At 37.4% G+C, this 16,956-nt stretch overlaps 1 protein-coding gene across 4 annotated transcripts in view; it reads right to left on the bottom strand.

Annotated features, from left to right (window-relative positions):
• ADGRB3 (adhesion G protein-coupled receptor B3) overlaps positions 1-16,956 on the bottom strand; it is a 1,107,867-nt gene that overhangs the window by 30,039 nt on the left and 1,060,872 nt on the right. For all 4 annotated transcript variants that reach the window (XM_089681322.1, XM_089681321.1, XM_089681323.1 and 1 more), the window contains one exon: positions 4,904-5,547. In XM_089681322.1, coding sequence (XP_089537448.1) covers positions 4,904-5,547 — 644 coding nt within the window. The remainder of the gene's footprint in view (positions 1-4,903; positions 5,548-16,956) is intronic.

The following is a 16,956-nucleotide window of genomic DNA, read 5'->3' as shown; positions in this document are numbered from 1 at the left end:
CATTGGAACACTGAAATAGGGTTCCCCATTGAAAGATTATTATTTTATTCTTGTTCCAGTTACATCTGGTGCATCCTTAATTTCCACAATAATTTTCTGTCCAGTGGGGACACAGAAAACAATATAAACCAAACAGAGATGTAATTACTTCCATACCCAAAAAAATGTATGCTTTTGATAAACATTAATACAATAAAACAATGCCATGTGACTGCAACACTCTAATTACTGTACATATACAGGTTTAGGTCCATAAATAAAGGATGATTCCCCCCCTTAAAATAGTAAAGTAATTTGTAAACCTTTGGTTAAAAGAAAAGTTTGAAAAGTTTTTTCACTAACACATCTATTAAAATTCAGGCTTCATGAAATTGCCATTTTAAAATGATGCCGTTGCTATGCTAAATTTTTGAAGAAGAGAGTAAATACTTACCTCTGCTGCTGCCCGTATCATGAGCTGCTGCTCCATTGCTGAGAAATAGAGCCCAAAGGCCACATGGAAGCTGACACTTCAAGAGTGATGATCTCATTAGTTACATGCAGCTTTCAGAAATTCCCCCCACTGACCTCCGTGTCTCTAGAGGAGACAGTAGAAAATGGAACCCGAAGACTTCGGAAGGCAATTACTCAGAATTGGAGAGGCATTTAGCAGTGTGGGCAACAGGAGAGGTAACTATTTACTTCTGACTTTTATAATATACTGTATAGTATAGCATAGTTTAATTTGGGAAGTTTACTATAGCAGCAAGGTCACTTTTAAAATACATTGACAGCCATTATCAGGAAAAATTAAAATTACTGACAAGTGATTTGGCGTGACAGTTTTTGCGCACCTTTGCCTTGCTCATGTATCCCCCATTTCTCATATACATATCTTACCTGTGCTTCCTCTGTGTCAGTGACCAAGGGGAGCAGTGGCATTTTCCATGGTCATATGACAATAGTTTTACAAGCTGTTTACAAGCTCCCACTATACCTAGAAGTTCCGGGTATTCTTGCCAACTGCAGAGGAGCAAAGAGAATCCAGGGAGCACAGGTATAGTGAGCATAAGGAGTTAGTGGATGACCTTTTCAGAAACACTGTCATATTGCTCTGCATAGGCAAGGTGACATTGTCTCTTTAACACACCATTCTTTTTTGCATGTTTCAGTACAACATGTAGTACTCTGCAACAAAGTTGGCTAAAATCTTTGCAAATGTATTTAACCACTTCAAGTCCAGACACTTTCACCTCCTTCCTGTCCAGGCCAATTTTCAGCTTTCAGTGCTATCACACTTTGAATAAAAAACATTTTGAAAAAAAAGTGTTTTTCTTATAAAATTTTGCAAAAAATAATCTTTCTTCATAAATCTTGGCCAACACGTATTCAGCTATCTTTTTAGTAAAATAAAAAAAAATAACCCAAATTAGTTTATAACCAAAAATTATAATTTAAAAAATTTGTTTTACATTTTTATTTTATTTTTTTTATATTATCATTTATGTTTTTTTTAAACATACTGTCACCCTAGCAGTACAGTGTCACCATAGTGACAGTGTACTACTTGTGGGGAGTGATGAAGATTTTTTTTTTTACACCCATAAAGGCTGTAAAAGCAATAATTTCTCCTTCTCTATGGCTGCATTCTTGCAGCCATTGAGAAATACTGTGAGAGCTGTGATTGGTCACAGCTTGTCACATGGTACAAGGCTGTTGTGAATAGCCTTGTACCATGTGACCTCTGTGATCATTCACAGATTTCACTAGTAGTAAGCAATGATGTCAGAAGTGACAACTTGCTTACTACTATTCATGTGATCACTGACTGGCCAATCAGTGATCACATGATGGGGACCTCACACAGAGGTCCCGTACAGTGATCGGTGTTCCGGAGGACACAGCAGGCACCGGATTGCGGTGCCGCGCGCTCCCAGGGAGCGTGCACAGGCAGATAATGTGGGAGGACGTTTATAAACGGCTACCTTCTCCTGCACTGCTCCTGTCTGGCTGAACATGAGCCAAACAGGAAGTGGTTAATTAACTGTGCAAGCATTTTTTTTCAGCAATAGCAAAGTTAAAATTGCACTGCTAGAGTTTGGAAATAGTTCCCAATACAATTTACAGGTTGAAATCTATACTTTTTTTTTCAAATATGAAGGTTGCAGGACTTTAGGGTTTGTCTTCAGGTAAAAACATGCCCAACCCTTTGTCAAGGAATGAACTTACACATTCTCAGTGTTAAAAAGTGCTAAGGTTACTAATTCTTATGGAACATTCTCAATGTGAAGTTTTCTCGTCTACTTATCTTCCATACTGTAAATATCTAACATTACAGCTACACATTTTTTCAAGTGTATATGTAATAGGTTTGTTGCTCTTCCACTATTTTTTGTAGCCTAATCACCACCATGAAAGATACCAAAAAATAAAGGACATCTATGTTTCCAGCACCCCCCCCTTTTTAAAGTTTCAAGTTTCCAGTGAGAAACTAGTAAATTAGGAACTGAAAGGCAGCGTTCAGTCAAAACCAAAAATGAAACCTTCAATAGCATACAGATAACATAGTTTGCCTCCTTTAGAGAACATCATACTGCTGTGGGCACATGTTTGCCATTTCCCAACATTTTAAATACTTCAGATTCGCAGTAAACTTTCTAGCAGGGAATGCCAGTTATATACTGTTATATAACACAAAGTTGCAATGTACCCTGCTTATGTTTATTTAACTATAGAAAGAGCAGTTACTAATGCACTGTCATGTTTTCTCATGAGAAGTTAGATTTTAATTATTTTAACTAAATTCAGAGATAAAAGTTCACCATGGCACATTAAAAAGGCCTTTCTTTAATGCAAATGATTTATTAAAAGTCTAAAGTATGTTCTCCTAGTACAGCGAATGTTCATTTATAAAAGTGAATGTTCACTGAACTTAGTAAAATTGTGAATCGCATGCAAAGCAAACTAAAATAACAGAATTGTTTTTCTTGAACTTGATTGACATGAACAGGGCTGCATCTTACTAAACTTAGTGAAATTAAAGTGTAACAAAAGGCAAAAACTATTTTTTTTCTTAGTTTTGGACAAAGTAGAAGGATTAGGACACATGTTATTGTTTATTGCTATCTGTACCCTTGTTAGGGAGATTGACCCTCTCTATTTGTCACGTTTGCTGTTATCACAGAAAGTGAACATTAAAGAAAATCCCAAATTTTGGGTTGTCATTGGAACAGTAACAGACAGGAAACCTTCCAATTGGGACAATAGTTCTGGTGACCCTGGTGTGACAACCAGGGATTCTGTAACTTTGTAGGAATTTCCTCTCATTTCCTATTTTGGCTTTGGCACAGGAAGTGAAGGGAAATCTCCCCAATGAGACACAGATGGAAAAAGAAAATCTGATTGGTGTTACTCTATTTAAAATGAAAAAAAAAAGTTTGTAAAAAGTTTTATTTCCACTTGCTCAGCTTGTTCATTTGCTAAATGAACATTCTATGCTCCTGTAATAAATTCACCTTAATAACTTTTTTTGCATAATGTTATGTTGTGCAGTTATAGTTAGCAACAAATCAGAAATCATCATTGATTGATTTGAATTATCCAAAGTATGAGAAGCAGATTTCTGATTTCTTCATAGATTGTAATGAGGTTGCTTTGATAAAGGAGTAGAGGTTCTTCACCTAAAACATTGAATGCTCACTTTGCACAGTGAATAGTAGTTAATATGATAAAGCTGTGTTTACTTTGAATACCCAATCATGCACTAGAAACAATGCTGATTTTATTTCATTATTCCTGGTGCCTGATTAGATATTAAATGCAAACCAGTTTAAACCTTTTTAATGACATTACCTTTGCAAAATGAACATATGCTTTACTAGCTAAGCAGTCTTTTATCCTTACGTAAACACCATGTATCAATGCTCTTTTGATTACTAAATAAGCCTTGACCAACAAAGAGTTAAATCATACAGTAATCCACAGAAACTATTTAAAATTGACTCTGCTGAAGCCACATCAATACAAAATATGTTCTGATTGGTTTATATGGGTAACTGAGCCTAAGAATTAGCATACAGGTATAAGAACACTTCATTAATAAGGGCGAATAATGAAGGCCCAAGTCAAGACCTCTAGCAATCAGTGAGTATCTATCATGTATTGGACCTACTCCATCAAGACAAATTCTGATTTCTTGCAATATGTAATTACCCCTCCTTATTATTGAATAAGGCAAAGTTGATTACCCTTTAATTAACCCCTTTCTTACAGAGTCTTAACCGCAGTATTGATGTTCTCCATCATGATGTCTGATGCATTAATAAATATGCCCAGTATGAGGCAGCAGTTGAATCCTTGTGCAGCTGCTGGCACTCAATCTCGACTGGTATTAACAGCCATGGTCTCCAGTGATGATCAGGAACCATCAGAGTGGTTCCTGATCATGTGATCAATTGCCAGATCTGACATAGTGATCACACACAGGTTGGACTAGCTCCATTGAGAGAAATGCAATCCTTCAGCCTGCTGATGAACACTGCCATCTATCTACAGTGCCATCCATTTAATAGTTCAAAAAAATGAAGAAAAAAAAAGGTAGGGTTACAAGCCTTCTCACTATCCTCTACACACAGCAAATACCTTCAATTCTGATAGTACAGAGAATTAGAAGTAGAGCTCTGCTTTAAGGTGTTTTAATGCCTTTTCTTATAGTTGGGGAGAATGCATCATTTTAGTTCCAAACATCATCACTAAAACAAAGATATGTATTGGAAACAATTATCACTCTTGTCTGTACATTTCCTCTCTGCTCTTTTTATATCTAACATTTACAGAAATCTGTTTTCAGTTGGTGAAAATAAAACAGGGTTATAAAGAGTTGCATCATATAGGAAGTAAAGGTAGGAAATTGGATGTTACAAACCTCTAGGGAGCTCATAGATATTGTTGAACCTGTTTCACTCCTTGATAATCCTGCACTGTCATCCAGCTCTGAGGCTATGAAGTTCTTTACTGCTGTGCGAGGTTCAAAAGGAAGGCTCTGCATGTGTTCTTGAGACACAAGATGCGGATCTAAATTTAAACCAAATTGTTCCATTACTGCTGGATTCATGCTAAATTCTGGATTGACTTTGTAGTGTAATAGTCTCTCATGAGGCAAAGTATCCATAGCTATGTTCATTTTATTTTCATCTTTCATTTGAGTTTGCATGTTCCCAGAGCCTCTTGGCATTACAATATAGTCACTCTCTATCATTCGCTCCTGGGGTAGGACCATATCTGTGTCTCCCATTCTGAGGTTGTCATCTGTGCATAAGTACACAGTTCGTCTTAATTCGCTATTCTCTTTTTTCAGACACTGATCAGCCATCTCGCCCATACTCATGGGCATGTGCAAAGCAGATGGTTGCTGAATAATAACTTTAGAAATGATGTTTCCAGGCAAGGTAGAGTAGCTCATTCCTTCTGTGTTCACTGTCTTTTCCTCCTCTTCGTCATTTAGAGAAATCCTGGAGAGAGTTCCCGTTATTGTAGCAGCTCTGCAGGGGCCAATGTCCTTGTGTAAAACTGCAAATTGAAAAGTGTTACATTTCCATTATAAACATGCCGGTATTATCTGTAGCATAAAAAACTGTTATAACTATAATATTTTGCATTAAAATACCCTGATTGGAAAGCTGCTTTTACGCTCTTTATTAGCATACACTGCAGCTTAGTTTGATCACATTTGACATGTAATCTTCTGTTCATAATTGACTTGTCTGCACTGTTTATTCAGAGGAAACACTTCATTGTTTATACTTGTGTCTTTCAGATGGTTCCTGGAAGTTCAGCTTTAGGTGAGCTACATAATATCTATACTATGGACTCAATACAATATGCATTAATAAAATTAATTTATTAAACATTGAACCATATATATGAATCTGATTACATTTCCAGGGTAGCATCCACTGCTGTTACTTGGAGTTGTTATTCTGCTTTGACATTATACTTTCAAGGACACAAGCACAGTGAATAAAATATGGACAGTTTTAATATTCTAGGGCAGCAGGTGAGGAAGAAAGATGCCTACAAATCTGATGGCATAAAATAAGGTCTATTGATGTGAAGGCTGAGAAGCAATCATTTGGCGGGGGCTACTGTTACTGTCACATCACACTTCAGCAACACATACTGGCATGTTCAACGTTCCTATGACATCTCACTTTCTACAAGTCTAATATTTGTATTACTATGCCTCTTTAATAGGATACTTTCAGAATTCAGATTGAACTGCATATAAAGCAAAGATTTCTTGAAGCAGGGGTAGCAGTTTTCCAAGGAAACAAATGACGAATGTTCTCTAGAGGAAAAAACCTAGAATATATTTAAATTGACAATGGATAACAGGAATAGTTTACCTTAGAATTTTCAGATTATTGTATTATAATACAATTCAAGCTGTATTTAAAAAAATGCTAAATGTGGTTTAATATACAATACATGTGTACAGTGGGTGTCTGCATACAAAACTGTAAATAATATGATATATTTGGTGTGGGCATAGAAAATAGTCATACAGCCAATTATACCACCAAGCCAATGGGTATATTACCTTTATATCAGTATCTGCAAGCTATATTAAAGTATATTATTATTATACAGGATTTATATAGCACCAACAGTGTGCGCAGCTTTTTGTAATACAAAGGGAGACAGTATAGTTACAATACAATAAAAACAAGAGGATTAAGAGGGCCCTGCTCATAAAAGCTTACAATCTAATAGGGTGGGGCAAGTGGCACAAAGGGTTATAACTGTGGGGGATGAGTTGATGGAAGAGTAGGGGATAATCGGGCAGACAGAGGACCAGGGTAGAAAATTATAAGCTCAGTTTTAGAGAGATTTAGTTTAAGGTAGTGATGCACATCCATGCTGATATGTCAGTTAGTAAGTTAGTAATGTGAGAGGAAACTGAAGGAGTGAGGTGAGAATTAGAGAGATATAGATTTGGATGTCAGCGGCATATAGGTGGTATGGTGGAAGGTTATCAGATGACCAAGAGAGGAGGTGTCGATTGAAAAGGGAAGGGGTCCAAGAACAAAGCATTGAAGGATCCCTATAGAAAGAGGAAGTGGAGAGGAGGAGACAGAGTTATAGGTAACACTGAAGGAGTGCTGTGATAGGTAGGAGAAGAACCAGGAAAAAGCTGACTCTCAGAGACCAAAGCAGTGGAGTTTACTGAGCAGGAGTAGGTGGTCAACAGTATCAAAGGCTGCAGAGAGATCTAGTAGTAAGAGTATGGAGTAGTGGCTATTGGTTTTAGCAGTTAGTAAATCGTTAGTGAGTTTTAATAGGGTAGATTCTGTGGAGTGATGTAAGTGAAAGCCAGACTGTAAGGGATCAAGAAGGTTGTTTTCAGTCAGGTAGGAGCTAAGATGGTTGTAGACAGGGGCGAACTGACCATTTGGAAACTCGGGCACTGCCTGAGGGCCCGGGGTCAGTAGGGGGCCCTTTGAGATGCCCCTGGTACCTTTTTCATAGGCTTTTTTGAGTTTGGGCAAGGACACAGGGGCCCCATGATCCCCTATTGCCCGGGGGGCCCCATGCGTTGTCAGTCCGCCCCTGGTTGTAGATTAAGTGTTCTTAGAGGTGAACAGGAGCAGGGAGATGGGTCTTAAGTTCAGGTTGATAGGGTTCAATGAGGGCTTTTATGTATGTGAGTGATCTGTGCACGATTTATGGGGAGGGGAACATGCCAGTATATAGGTAGAGATTGAAGATGTGAGTGAGAGAGCATAGGATAAAAGAAAAGGGTGACCATAGTAGTTGTAAAGGAACAGGATCCAGGGCACATTTGGTCAGGTGGGCATCTGAGAAATGTTTGGTAACCTCTTCAGTAGTAGCCAGTTCAAAAGCGGAAAGTGTTAACTGTGCTGTTAAACAACGTATGTTAAGTGGGGAAGATATTTGTATAGTGGATGTGCCCTCACATATTGCATCAATCTTGTCTTTGAAGTGATTGGCAATCTCTTGGGCAGTGAGTGGGTTAGTGGGTAAAGGGGGTGGGGGACAAAGCAGAGAGTTAAATGTAGTGAAAAGCTAAGGAGGATTTGATGACAAGGTATTATTAAGAAAGACGGAGTAGGTTTCATTGGCAGAGGTTGTGATCAGAGAGGTGAAAGAAACTGTAGGTGAGGTTGCCAGGAGTGCAGAGATGGGAGAATACAAGGTCAAGGATATTACCTTTGGAGTGAGTGGAAGTGTGTGTATAAAAAGTGTACTAAAATGCAGTTTGCCCAGTACTCTCTGATGTGGAACACATGGGCCATATTCAGGTACAGAATTAGTGGGGGAATTATTGCATGCGTATTAACATTTGAAATAGACTGCCAGCGCACCATAATGGATCAATTAAAGCACCTGCACTTTTTTCAACACACCGCAATGCACAGATAGTTGACACCTGCATGCTGAAGTGTGCTAAAATTCAGGTTCATTTAGGTGCTCTGGGATTTGAATTGGGATGTTGTGCTGTGGTAAAATGCACAACTCATCCATTGTGTTGCACTAAACGATACCTTTAGTAAATCAACCCATATATGTGAACCTTACAGTAAATGTCCTTTTGTAAGGCAACATTCCTAACATACTGTGTGAAAAGATAATTCATAGCTTCCCTTATTATTGCAAACCTTCCTGGAGCTCCCCCCCACCTGTGCTCCATTTCTACATGCTCACCATCTTATTCTTCCTTTCTTCTGTGTCTATCAGACTGATTCTTTTATGTTTGTTTTTCCTGATTTTATTTTTTTCAATTTCCTTTAAAATGCAAGACTAATTCATCAAAACAAAAACGCTGATGAATAGTTTCATATATTATTGGTAATCTGAAGGGTCTCAACAATGCAACAGTAATAGCAGAAAAAAACACACCAAAATCTCTTCACACGTCGAAACACATTGTAAGGCAATAGAGCATTTATGGTTTCTGATTTTTAGGGAAGAAAATGGTGGAGTTGGTCTTTAGGAAATGTTATTAAATATACCACTGCACAGTAGATAATCATGCTTGTTCCTAAACGTGAACACTTTATGTAGGATATTTACTGAGAAAGACATCTGCCTCTAATTTACTGGTGGATGCTAATAGTGATGATGGAAGTAATGGAAATCATGGGGCTGATTTAGCTTAGTTAGGTTAAAGTGTAACTATGGGCAAAATGAAAAGAAAAAATACATATATCATGCAGTCTGTCACTAGCAACCCAACATTTTCTTGAGTCCCCAGGTAACATAGATTTCGCACCTGTTAACTCTGTTAGTAGATTCATTATTTTTTCTACTTCCTGCAACAAGTGTGACAACACTATTTGTTTTGTTTTGCTGCGAAAAGTAGGATTGTTAATCTGTGGACAGTGTAATCTTAGAGGGTCCTGTAGTTTTAAATGGACTTTAGGAAAGCTAAAAACAGCAAAGCCTAACTCCAGGCAACAATTTACAGGCACGTTAACTAGTATTTTTTGTCTTGTTAAAAAAGAAAAAAAAAAAGAAAAAAAAGGATTTAAATAATGTGAGTAAAAGCAAACCTTTTAACACCCCCTTCTCCTTAATAGTAAATGGGGTGCCTCAACCCTTCTCGCTACAACTTTTGCTGGCCAGCTTGGTCTGTTACAGGAAACAGAAAAAGTACACATCCACTGGCAGGATCAACAGGTAATAAAACTGTATTGCAGGGGGAACGCTAGTGACATACTGCTTCCTTTATGTTTTTTTCATAGTTACACTTTTTATTAACAAAGGTAAGTTGTGCTTAAATCTAATGCAGATTTATGAGCAGTGAAATAAAAAATGAATCATCCCTTGCACATGATTAGACCATTGAAGCGAGCAGATTTCCACTTTATTCACTAAGCTAAGTGAACATCCTATACTTCCTCAGTAAACCGTCTGCAATGTGTTTTTATTACATAATAGTAAATCACAGAAAAGTATCCAGTATGTGCTTTGTAATAATACTGCACTATGTACAGAACTGAATTAAAGATATTTAGCTTGTACTTAAGTATCGTGTTGTGTTGCCTAAAGGCTACCATGTTTTCCTTTGTTTAAAGGACAACCTGAAACCAAATGCCAATTCACATTCTCCGTCTGCATTTTTCATTTGCTTTTTGCAAAAGCATTATTCCCAACTTAGATACATGTCATATTTGTTTGTTCACTGAAGTGAAAAAATATTCCTGTTCAAGCAAAAATAATTATTCCCTCGAGCAATGTGCTTTGTGAGTTCTGCTGGGCACTCAGTTCTATTCCTAGTTGTCTTTAAATAGGTGATCTTCTTCTGTTGCCAGCAAATGAAATACTTGTGATTTGACTTTTCAACAGAGAGCAAACATTTCTGTGACAATGACTATATTTTATGTGGGGATGGAGGTTGTGAATATTTCAAATGGCTAGGTATGTATGATTGCAAATCAAGAAACATTCCAAACCAAAGCATACTGCAGTGATGTTTCCAACAGGCAGACTATCCATAATCCAGTAAATTCTGAAATTCATTGCTGCAGTATACTAAGTTACATTTCCAAAAAGATAATTTAATATTGATGTAATTGTTTGGATCAATCTATACATGTTCACTTTGGGAACTAACTAATAAGCACAGCATAAGCTCCTGTTTTTGCTAGAAACAAATGCAATACAAAAATTATTTTTAGTGTTCGTAAGCACTGGGGTTTAATTTACTAAACAGATCGAGGTGGATCACCTAACAAAGTAAATTTAGAAAAAATGATGAAACTGTGTTTACTTCTCTTATGCAACCATATGCCAGCAAAAATCCTGCATTTTTAAAACTTTTTTAGTACATGATTAAGTAATTAAATAAAAAATGGTTTCACACTTTTCACTGTCATTGATATTGCAAAGGGAATATAAACTTTTCAAAGTGAGTTGTATGCTTTGCAACAGAACAGATTCTCCTCCTTAAAGTGTATCTAAGGAGGAGAATCCCCTTCTATTTTTGGATCAAGTGATTGGGTGATGTGAAGCCCTCTCTACTAGAGTGAGTCAACTTCCCTATATAGTTAGCCATATACTGATTGAATTTTGGCTGGTTTCTGGGAAACTGGACAAAAATTGATGAGTGGATGGCTCTGCTGGCACCCTACTGCCCAACATCACTTGATCTGAAAATTTAAGGAGTCATGCAGATAATTCTCCAAAAAAAGGTGATTTCAGCCTGTCAGCTGCAGTTACTGTTTGGCCGCTCCCACGGGTAAACTGGAGTTGGATGTCAGAATACAATAGCCTCAGTGGGAGATTCCTTCATCCATGCTAACGTGTTATATATTTTTCATTCAGCCTGATGATTGAACTGAAAAATCTATTAGTGCACGCCAGCTTTTGTTCTGTTTGATATTGTCACTGCAACAAAAAGTAAGAAGACTCAAAAATCATAGGTTGTCACTAGAACAAAAATACAGGAGACATCTTAATTCTGTTCATGTGACAACTGTCTAGGAGGAAATTTCCCTCATTTTGGATACATTTCCTGTGTGTCTAAGGTACATGAATTAAAAGGAAATCTGCCCATGTCAAATCTGACAATAGGCAGAGAGAAGCCATTCCTTAGGTGTTTTAGATTATTATTATTATTATTGGCAGCACAATCGCTAAGTGGTTAGCACTATCGCCTGGCAGCGCTAGGGTCGCCGGTTTAAATCCCAACCATGACACTACCTGCACGGAGTTTGCATGTTCTCCTTGTGACTGCGTGGGTTTCCTCTGGGTACTCTGGATTCCTCCCTTACTCCAAAGACATGCTGGTAGGTTAGTCGGCTCCTGTCTAAATTGGCCCTAATATGTGTATGTATGAATGTGAGTTAGGAACCTTAGATTGTATGTTCCGTGAGGGTTAAGGACTGATGTGAATGTACAATGTACTGTATGTAAAGCACTGTGTAAATTGACAGAGCTATATAAGTACCTGAAAATAAAATTATTACACAGGATTTATATAGCGCCAACAGTTTGCGCAGCACTTTACTTCGTGAGGACAGTACAAATACAATACAATTCAATACAGTAGGAATCAGAGGGTCCTGCTCATTAGAGCTTATAGATGGAAAGTCCATCATCAAAAGATTATAATTAATTTGAACCATGCTGTTGCTGCCTTAGTTTTTGTCCTTGACTCTGTGAAAAGTGTTTGACTAGAAGTGTGGGGTGTGGATTAGGGATAAAGAGTGATCAACATTTCATTTGTTGTTGGTTTTGTTGATTTTAGTAGCAGCATACAAAAGGTACAATGTAGATATATACAATAGACCATATCAAATAATTGTCATTAAGAACATATCAGTCTATACAGGCTTAGAAAAACAGCATATGCCATACAGAGACATAATACAATCAGACATGGGATTTTACAAACAATGTGTATATACATCTTATGATCGTACCAACATTAAGAGTAGAAAAATAAGCATTTCTAAACTGTTCAAGAAAATAGGCTTTTCTAATAATTGTATACAGAATCAGCCTAAAAACAAGTGTCTATTAGAAAATACTGTATGTCCTGTTTATCCGAAATACGAGACATAGTGTCTGAAAGGGTATGAAAAATCCGCTCCATCAGCATTATAGCATCTAACTTTACGATGATTTCTGAAAAATCAAGGGGGGCCTCCAGTTCAGAGCTATAGCCCAAAGAGTAGCTACACATATGGTGTGGATTACATTTTCCGAATTATATGGGACATCCAAAATTGGTGCAAATAAAATACACATAGGAATAGCTGGTGTAAATGGCTTCTCCACAAATTTAGAGGAGATTTTCCAAAATCTTTTGCCATATGCAACTCCAAAATATATGGAGTTGGGAGCCAGGGATGGCACATCCATGAAAACATGCATCTGAAAGCTCTGCAAATATTGAATGGTGTTTAGTCAGCATATAGAACCACCTAGTAAAAATCAGGGCAAGTCTCCATAATGGACAATGACCTATTACATTTACGAAGGTTACAAAGGATGTGTCCTACTCATGTGGGGAGAATTGCTTCTCACAATCTTGTTTCTACTTTAGCAGTGTGGTAATTTATTCAATGAAGGGTTGTCTGTCAGCAGACCATAAAGAGTGGAAATCAATCTTTTGCTCCTAGGGGAATCATGGCACATCCGTTCATAAGGAGTTTAGTGGAAAGGGATAAGGCATAGTGTGAAGCAAAATGTGTTGCATTTGAATGCAGTGAAGCATTTCCCACTGAGAAGCATACTGGAGAATTTGGAGGTGGCAAATTTAATGAATGTTGTATTGTCTTGGAAAGCAGAAAGGGTAATCAGCACATTCGCCCACCACTAAAAAAAAAGTTCCCGAAGAAGGAAATGCAGAGGTAAACCTAGGGTCTTATAAGAAGGAGGTCCAGGGGAAAACTGGGAAATTAGATGATACCTATATTTGTAGAGGTTCCAGATACAAAGTGATTGGGCTTTTAGGACAAAAGTGATATATGAAATTGAGGAAGACCAGATCACACCTAGTAGATATTAAGGGGATATACAGCCTGCTTCAAATTTAATCCAGGGGACTTTGGAGTTTACAATATTCCATTGAGCAACCTGTGTGAACCCAGCCACTAGGTAGGACAACCAAAATTGTAGAAGACCACGGCCCCCCATAAATTGGGAGTTATAAAGTATTTGTTTGGAAAATCTGGTTTGTTTATCCAACCAAATAAATGTATTAAACCTTTGGTTATCTAAAAAAGATTTTTGAGCCATGAGCTCTAAACAGGTATAGTACCTTAGGGAGAATATTCATCTTATTAACTGTCCCCTACCCAAGAATGAGATTGAGTACAATTTCCATAATTTAGGTACAGTATATTTCAAATTTTGATGGAGATCAATGGTTGGGAGAAAAACAATATAATCTAATCTGAATACTTACACAGTTTGAAGCTATGATAGCCATTGGAATATCCAACATAATCCTGCTGCAACTTGATGGCAGTGACTAAAAACTACATAGCAAGCGTAAAGAGTAATAGGGAAAGGAGGCAACCTTGACGGGTACCCTGGCCCAACAGAAAGAGCCCAGAATTACACCCCGGGGTTTTATTTCTAGTTTTAAGAGTGTGGTGCAAACTTTGGAAGCCATATAGAAACTCACCATTAAAGCCATACTGCTACCAAAGAATCAGCAGGTAGGGTCAAAATTACACTGTCAAAGACTAAGTAATAGGACCTCTCTAGAATGAATGAATAGTCTGAATAAATCGTGACTGGTCAGGGGAAGCAAGGGTGGAGATTATAGAGGCAAGTATGTCGGTAAAGACAATACTGAAAATCTTGAGATCATTATTGATCGTCAATATAAGCCTATAATTTTGTGGTAACAAATGGTTCTTATTTGGCTTTGGAAATAAGGACACATTGACCAAAAAACAACTCCTCAGGAAAGTTATGACCTTGTAAAATGAAGTGAAATAGTGAATTCAATCTAGGGATAAAGAGGGAAACATAGTGCTAGACGTAAGGAGTAGTATAGCCATCTGGTCCTGGGGCAGTAGTGTATTTAAGGGATTTAATAACCCTTAAAATTTCTTCCTCTGTGCAAGGAGCATTAAGATTGTCTTGCTGAGAGTTAGTAAGAGTAGGAAGGGAGATATTGGCTAACTAAGATTCTACAGAGGTAGGAATAGAAGAGCAAATAGGAGACAGCAACTGAAAGTAAACACTTTAAAAAAGGTTAATGCCTCAGAAGGCAATATAGCCACTGCGCACATAGAGTTTTGTTCAGTTTATAGATTACAGTTTCTATTTCTAAATATTGGGAGGGCATAGAGTTTGGTATTCAGTTTCTAGAATACAGTAAGCCCTCTGCCTGCACACTCCCACAAATGCTGGACCAGAGTTGTGGGGATAAGGCCCTCGTCCTCATCATCACGCATTCCAGATGCATTGTAGCGTCAACATAGGCATTGTCTTGTAATAACAATTTTCAGTGCTTTATGTCAATAATATCTACTGTATATAGCTCTTTAGGGTGGAAGAAATTAATAAGAAAACAATGGCTTGGTGACATATCTCTTAGAAATAAATTAGATTTTGCAGTTTTTTTAATGTCAAATGCATTTGTTTAGGCAAATAAATATTAGAACAGGACTCTAACCCCTTCACACCTAATGGTAAAACAAATCTTAAAGCCTAAGCACAATTTTGCATCTTTAACATGTCTTAGTAAAACCGCACATCATCACAACTACATTAGGCCTCCAGGTGAGTTACACCTTTTTTTCAGGACAAATTGGGCTTTCATTTGGTGGTGAATGGTAATCGATATCTCCTGATTTTTTTTTATTACCAAAGGAAAACTGGGCCAAAATAGTAAAACAAAAATATATTTTTTTAAAAATTTAGCTGTATATCTGTTGCTACTACCATAACCTACCACCAAAGAACAACCAAAAATAAATTCTCCTGCTTCTGCCTATGGCTAGAAATGATGCGCACTTTGCTTTTTTTATCCTGCCTAAAATACACTGACACTGACACTAACTGGCACTGATACGATATTAATAATTAAAAAAAATCTTGACCAAAAAAAAAAAATAAAAATACTGAACCTGACACTTTACCCTGGCCTTGACCTTTCACTGTGACCTTGACCCAAACACTAACCCTGACACTGACCTAGATCAAACCTTGATCTAGGTATTTTTATTTATTTATTTTTTTTTACACAATTTTTTTCTCTCTGAAAGAACAAACAGGGATACAATGTGTCGTTCACCTCCATTCGGAGAGAGAAATCACTAGGGTGGGCTTCACAGTGAATTATCATTTTGATAGCCAATCAGAGGCTATCACAGCGATCAGGTGACCCAGAATCAGGAGTTCCGGGTCCCGATTATTGTCATGGGACTCTGGGTTCTTGGTGAGACCCCGGTCTCTGTACTGGGAGCGTGACCTATGTCATGCTTCCAGCACAAAGACAGGTATGCAAATATATGGCCCTATAAAAAAAAGCCCAGTCCAGTGTGGCTGCATATTTGTGTATGGTCAGTGTGAAGGGATTAAACAAATATGGCATACATTTTTCCTGTTCCTGTTCCTAACACTGTCTTAGATGGTATTCTCTGGGGACAGCAGCCAACAATATTTTTTCCCATATGTCTATAAATATATGTTGGAAACAGGTTCAGGTGGATTATTGAAAATGTAAAGAGCAGGGCATTGCAATAGGATGAAGGTGGCAACTGGATTACTACCTTGAAAGGGTAAAAAAATTAAATACTATTTGGCTTTTGTTTGGAATAGCAAGACTAAATATTTGGACATCATGGATTTCCCCTTAAATAACAGAAATATATGTAAAATTTTCATAAACAATCATTAATGTATGCTACACCATCTGTCATAGAAGGAAATGCATTCAAACTACCAGGCTGACTACGCATTTATTAGTGGTATTTTTAATGATTCCTGACAAACATTTGGTTGAACATGATGAATACCATCGATGTGATAGTCGAGACAGGACTCCAGATTTTGTCTGCTCCAGTTTTGATAAATCCCCTCATTTGGTGGAATTAATCAATACTGCAGCAGACAGAATCTGGGGCAGCTGTCATGGCAACCAATCCATTTTTATTTTTATTTTCAACAGGTAAACTGAACAAGCTGAAGATGGAGGTTGATTGGTTGCCATGCACAACTGCTCCAGATTTGGTCTGCTCCAGTTTTGGTTAAATTCCCCCCAGTGCATGTTGATGCAGTGTTTCAGAGTGGGGTAGTGCATGTTAGTGCAGTGGTGGAGAAAAATGAAAGGTTGCCTGATTTTAACAGCTTAAATATTGTGCTTACATACTATTGGGGAACATGTGAAACATGTTGAATAAATATCATGCTAAATAATAGCTTAATAATATTTAATTAACAGTATTAATACATTTTTAAAGGGATGCTGGTGAGGGGGGGGGGTGCTAA

Source organism: Staurois parvus, unplaced genomic scaffold (assembly GCF_062004578.1).
Source record: "Staurois parvus isolate SC_StPar_1 unplaced genomic scaffold, SC_StPar_1.0 ptg000264l, whole genome shotgun sequence".
NCBI classification, from domain to species: domain Eukaryota; kingdom Metazoa; phylum Chordata; class Amphibia; order Anura; family Ranidae; genus Staurois; species Staurois parvus.
The sequence above is the reverse complement of the archived record's forward strand: the minus strand, read 5'-3'. Positions and strand labels throughout refer to the sequence as shown.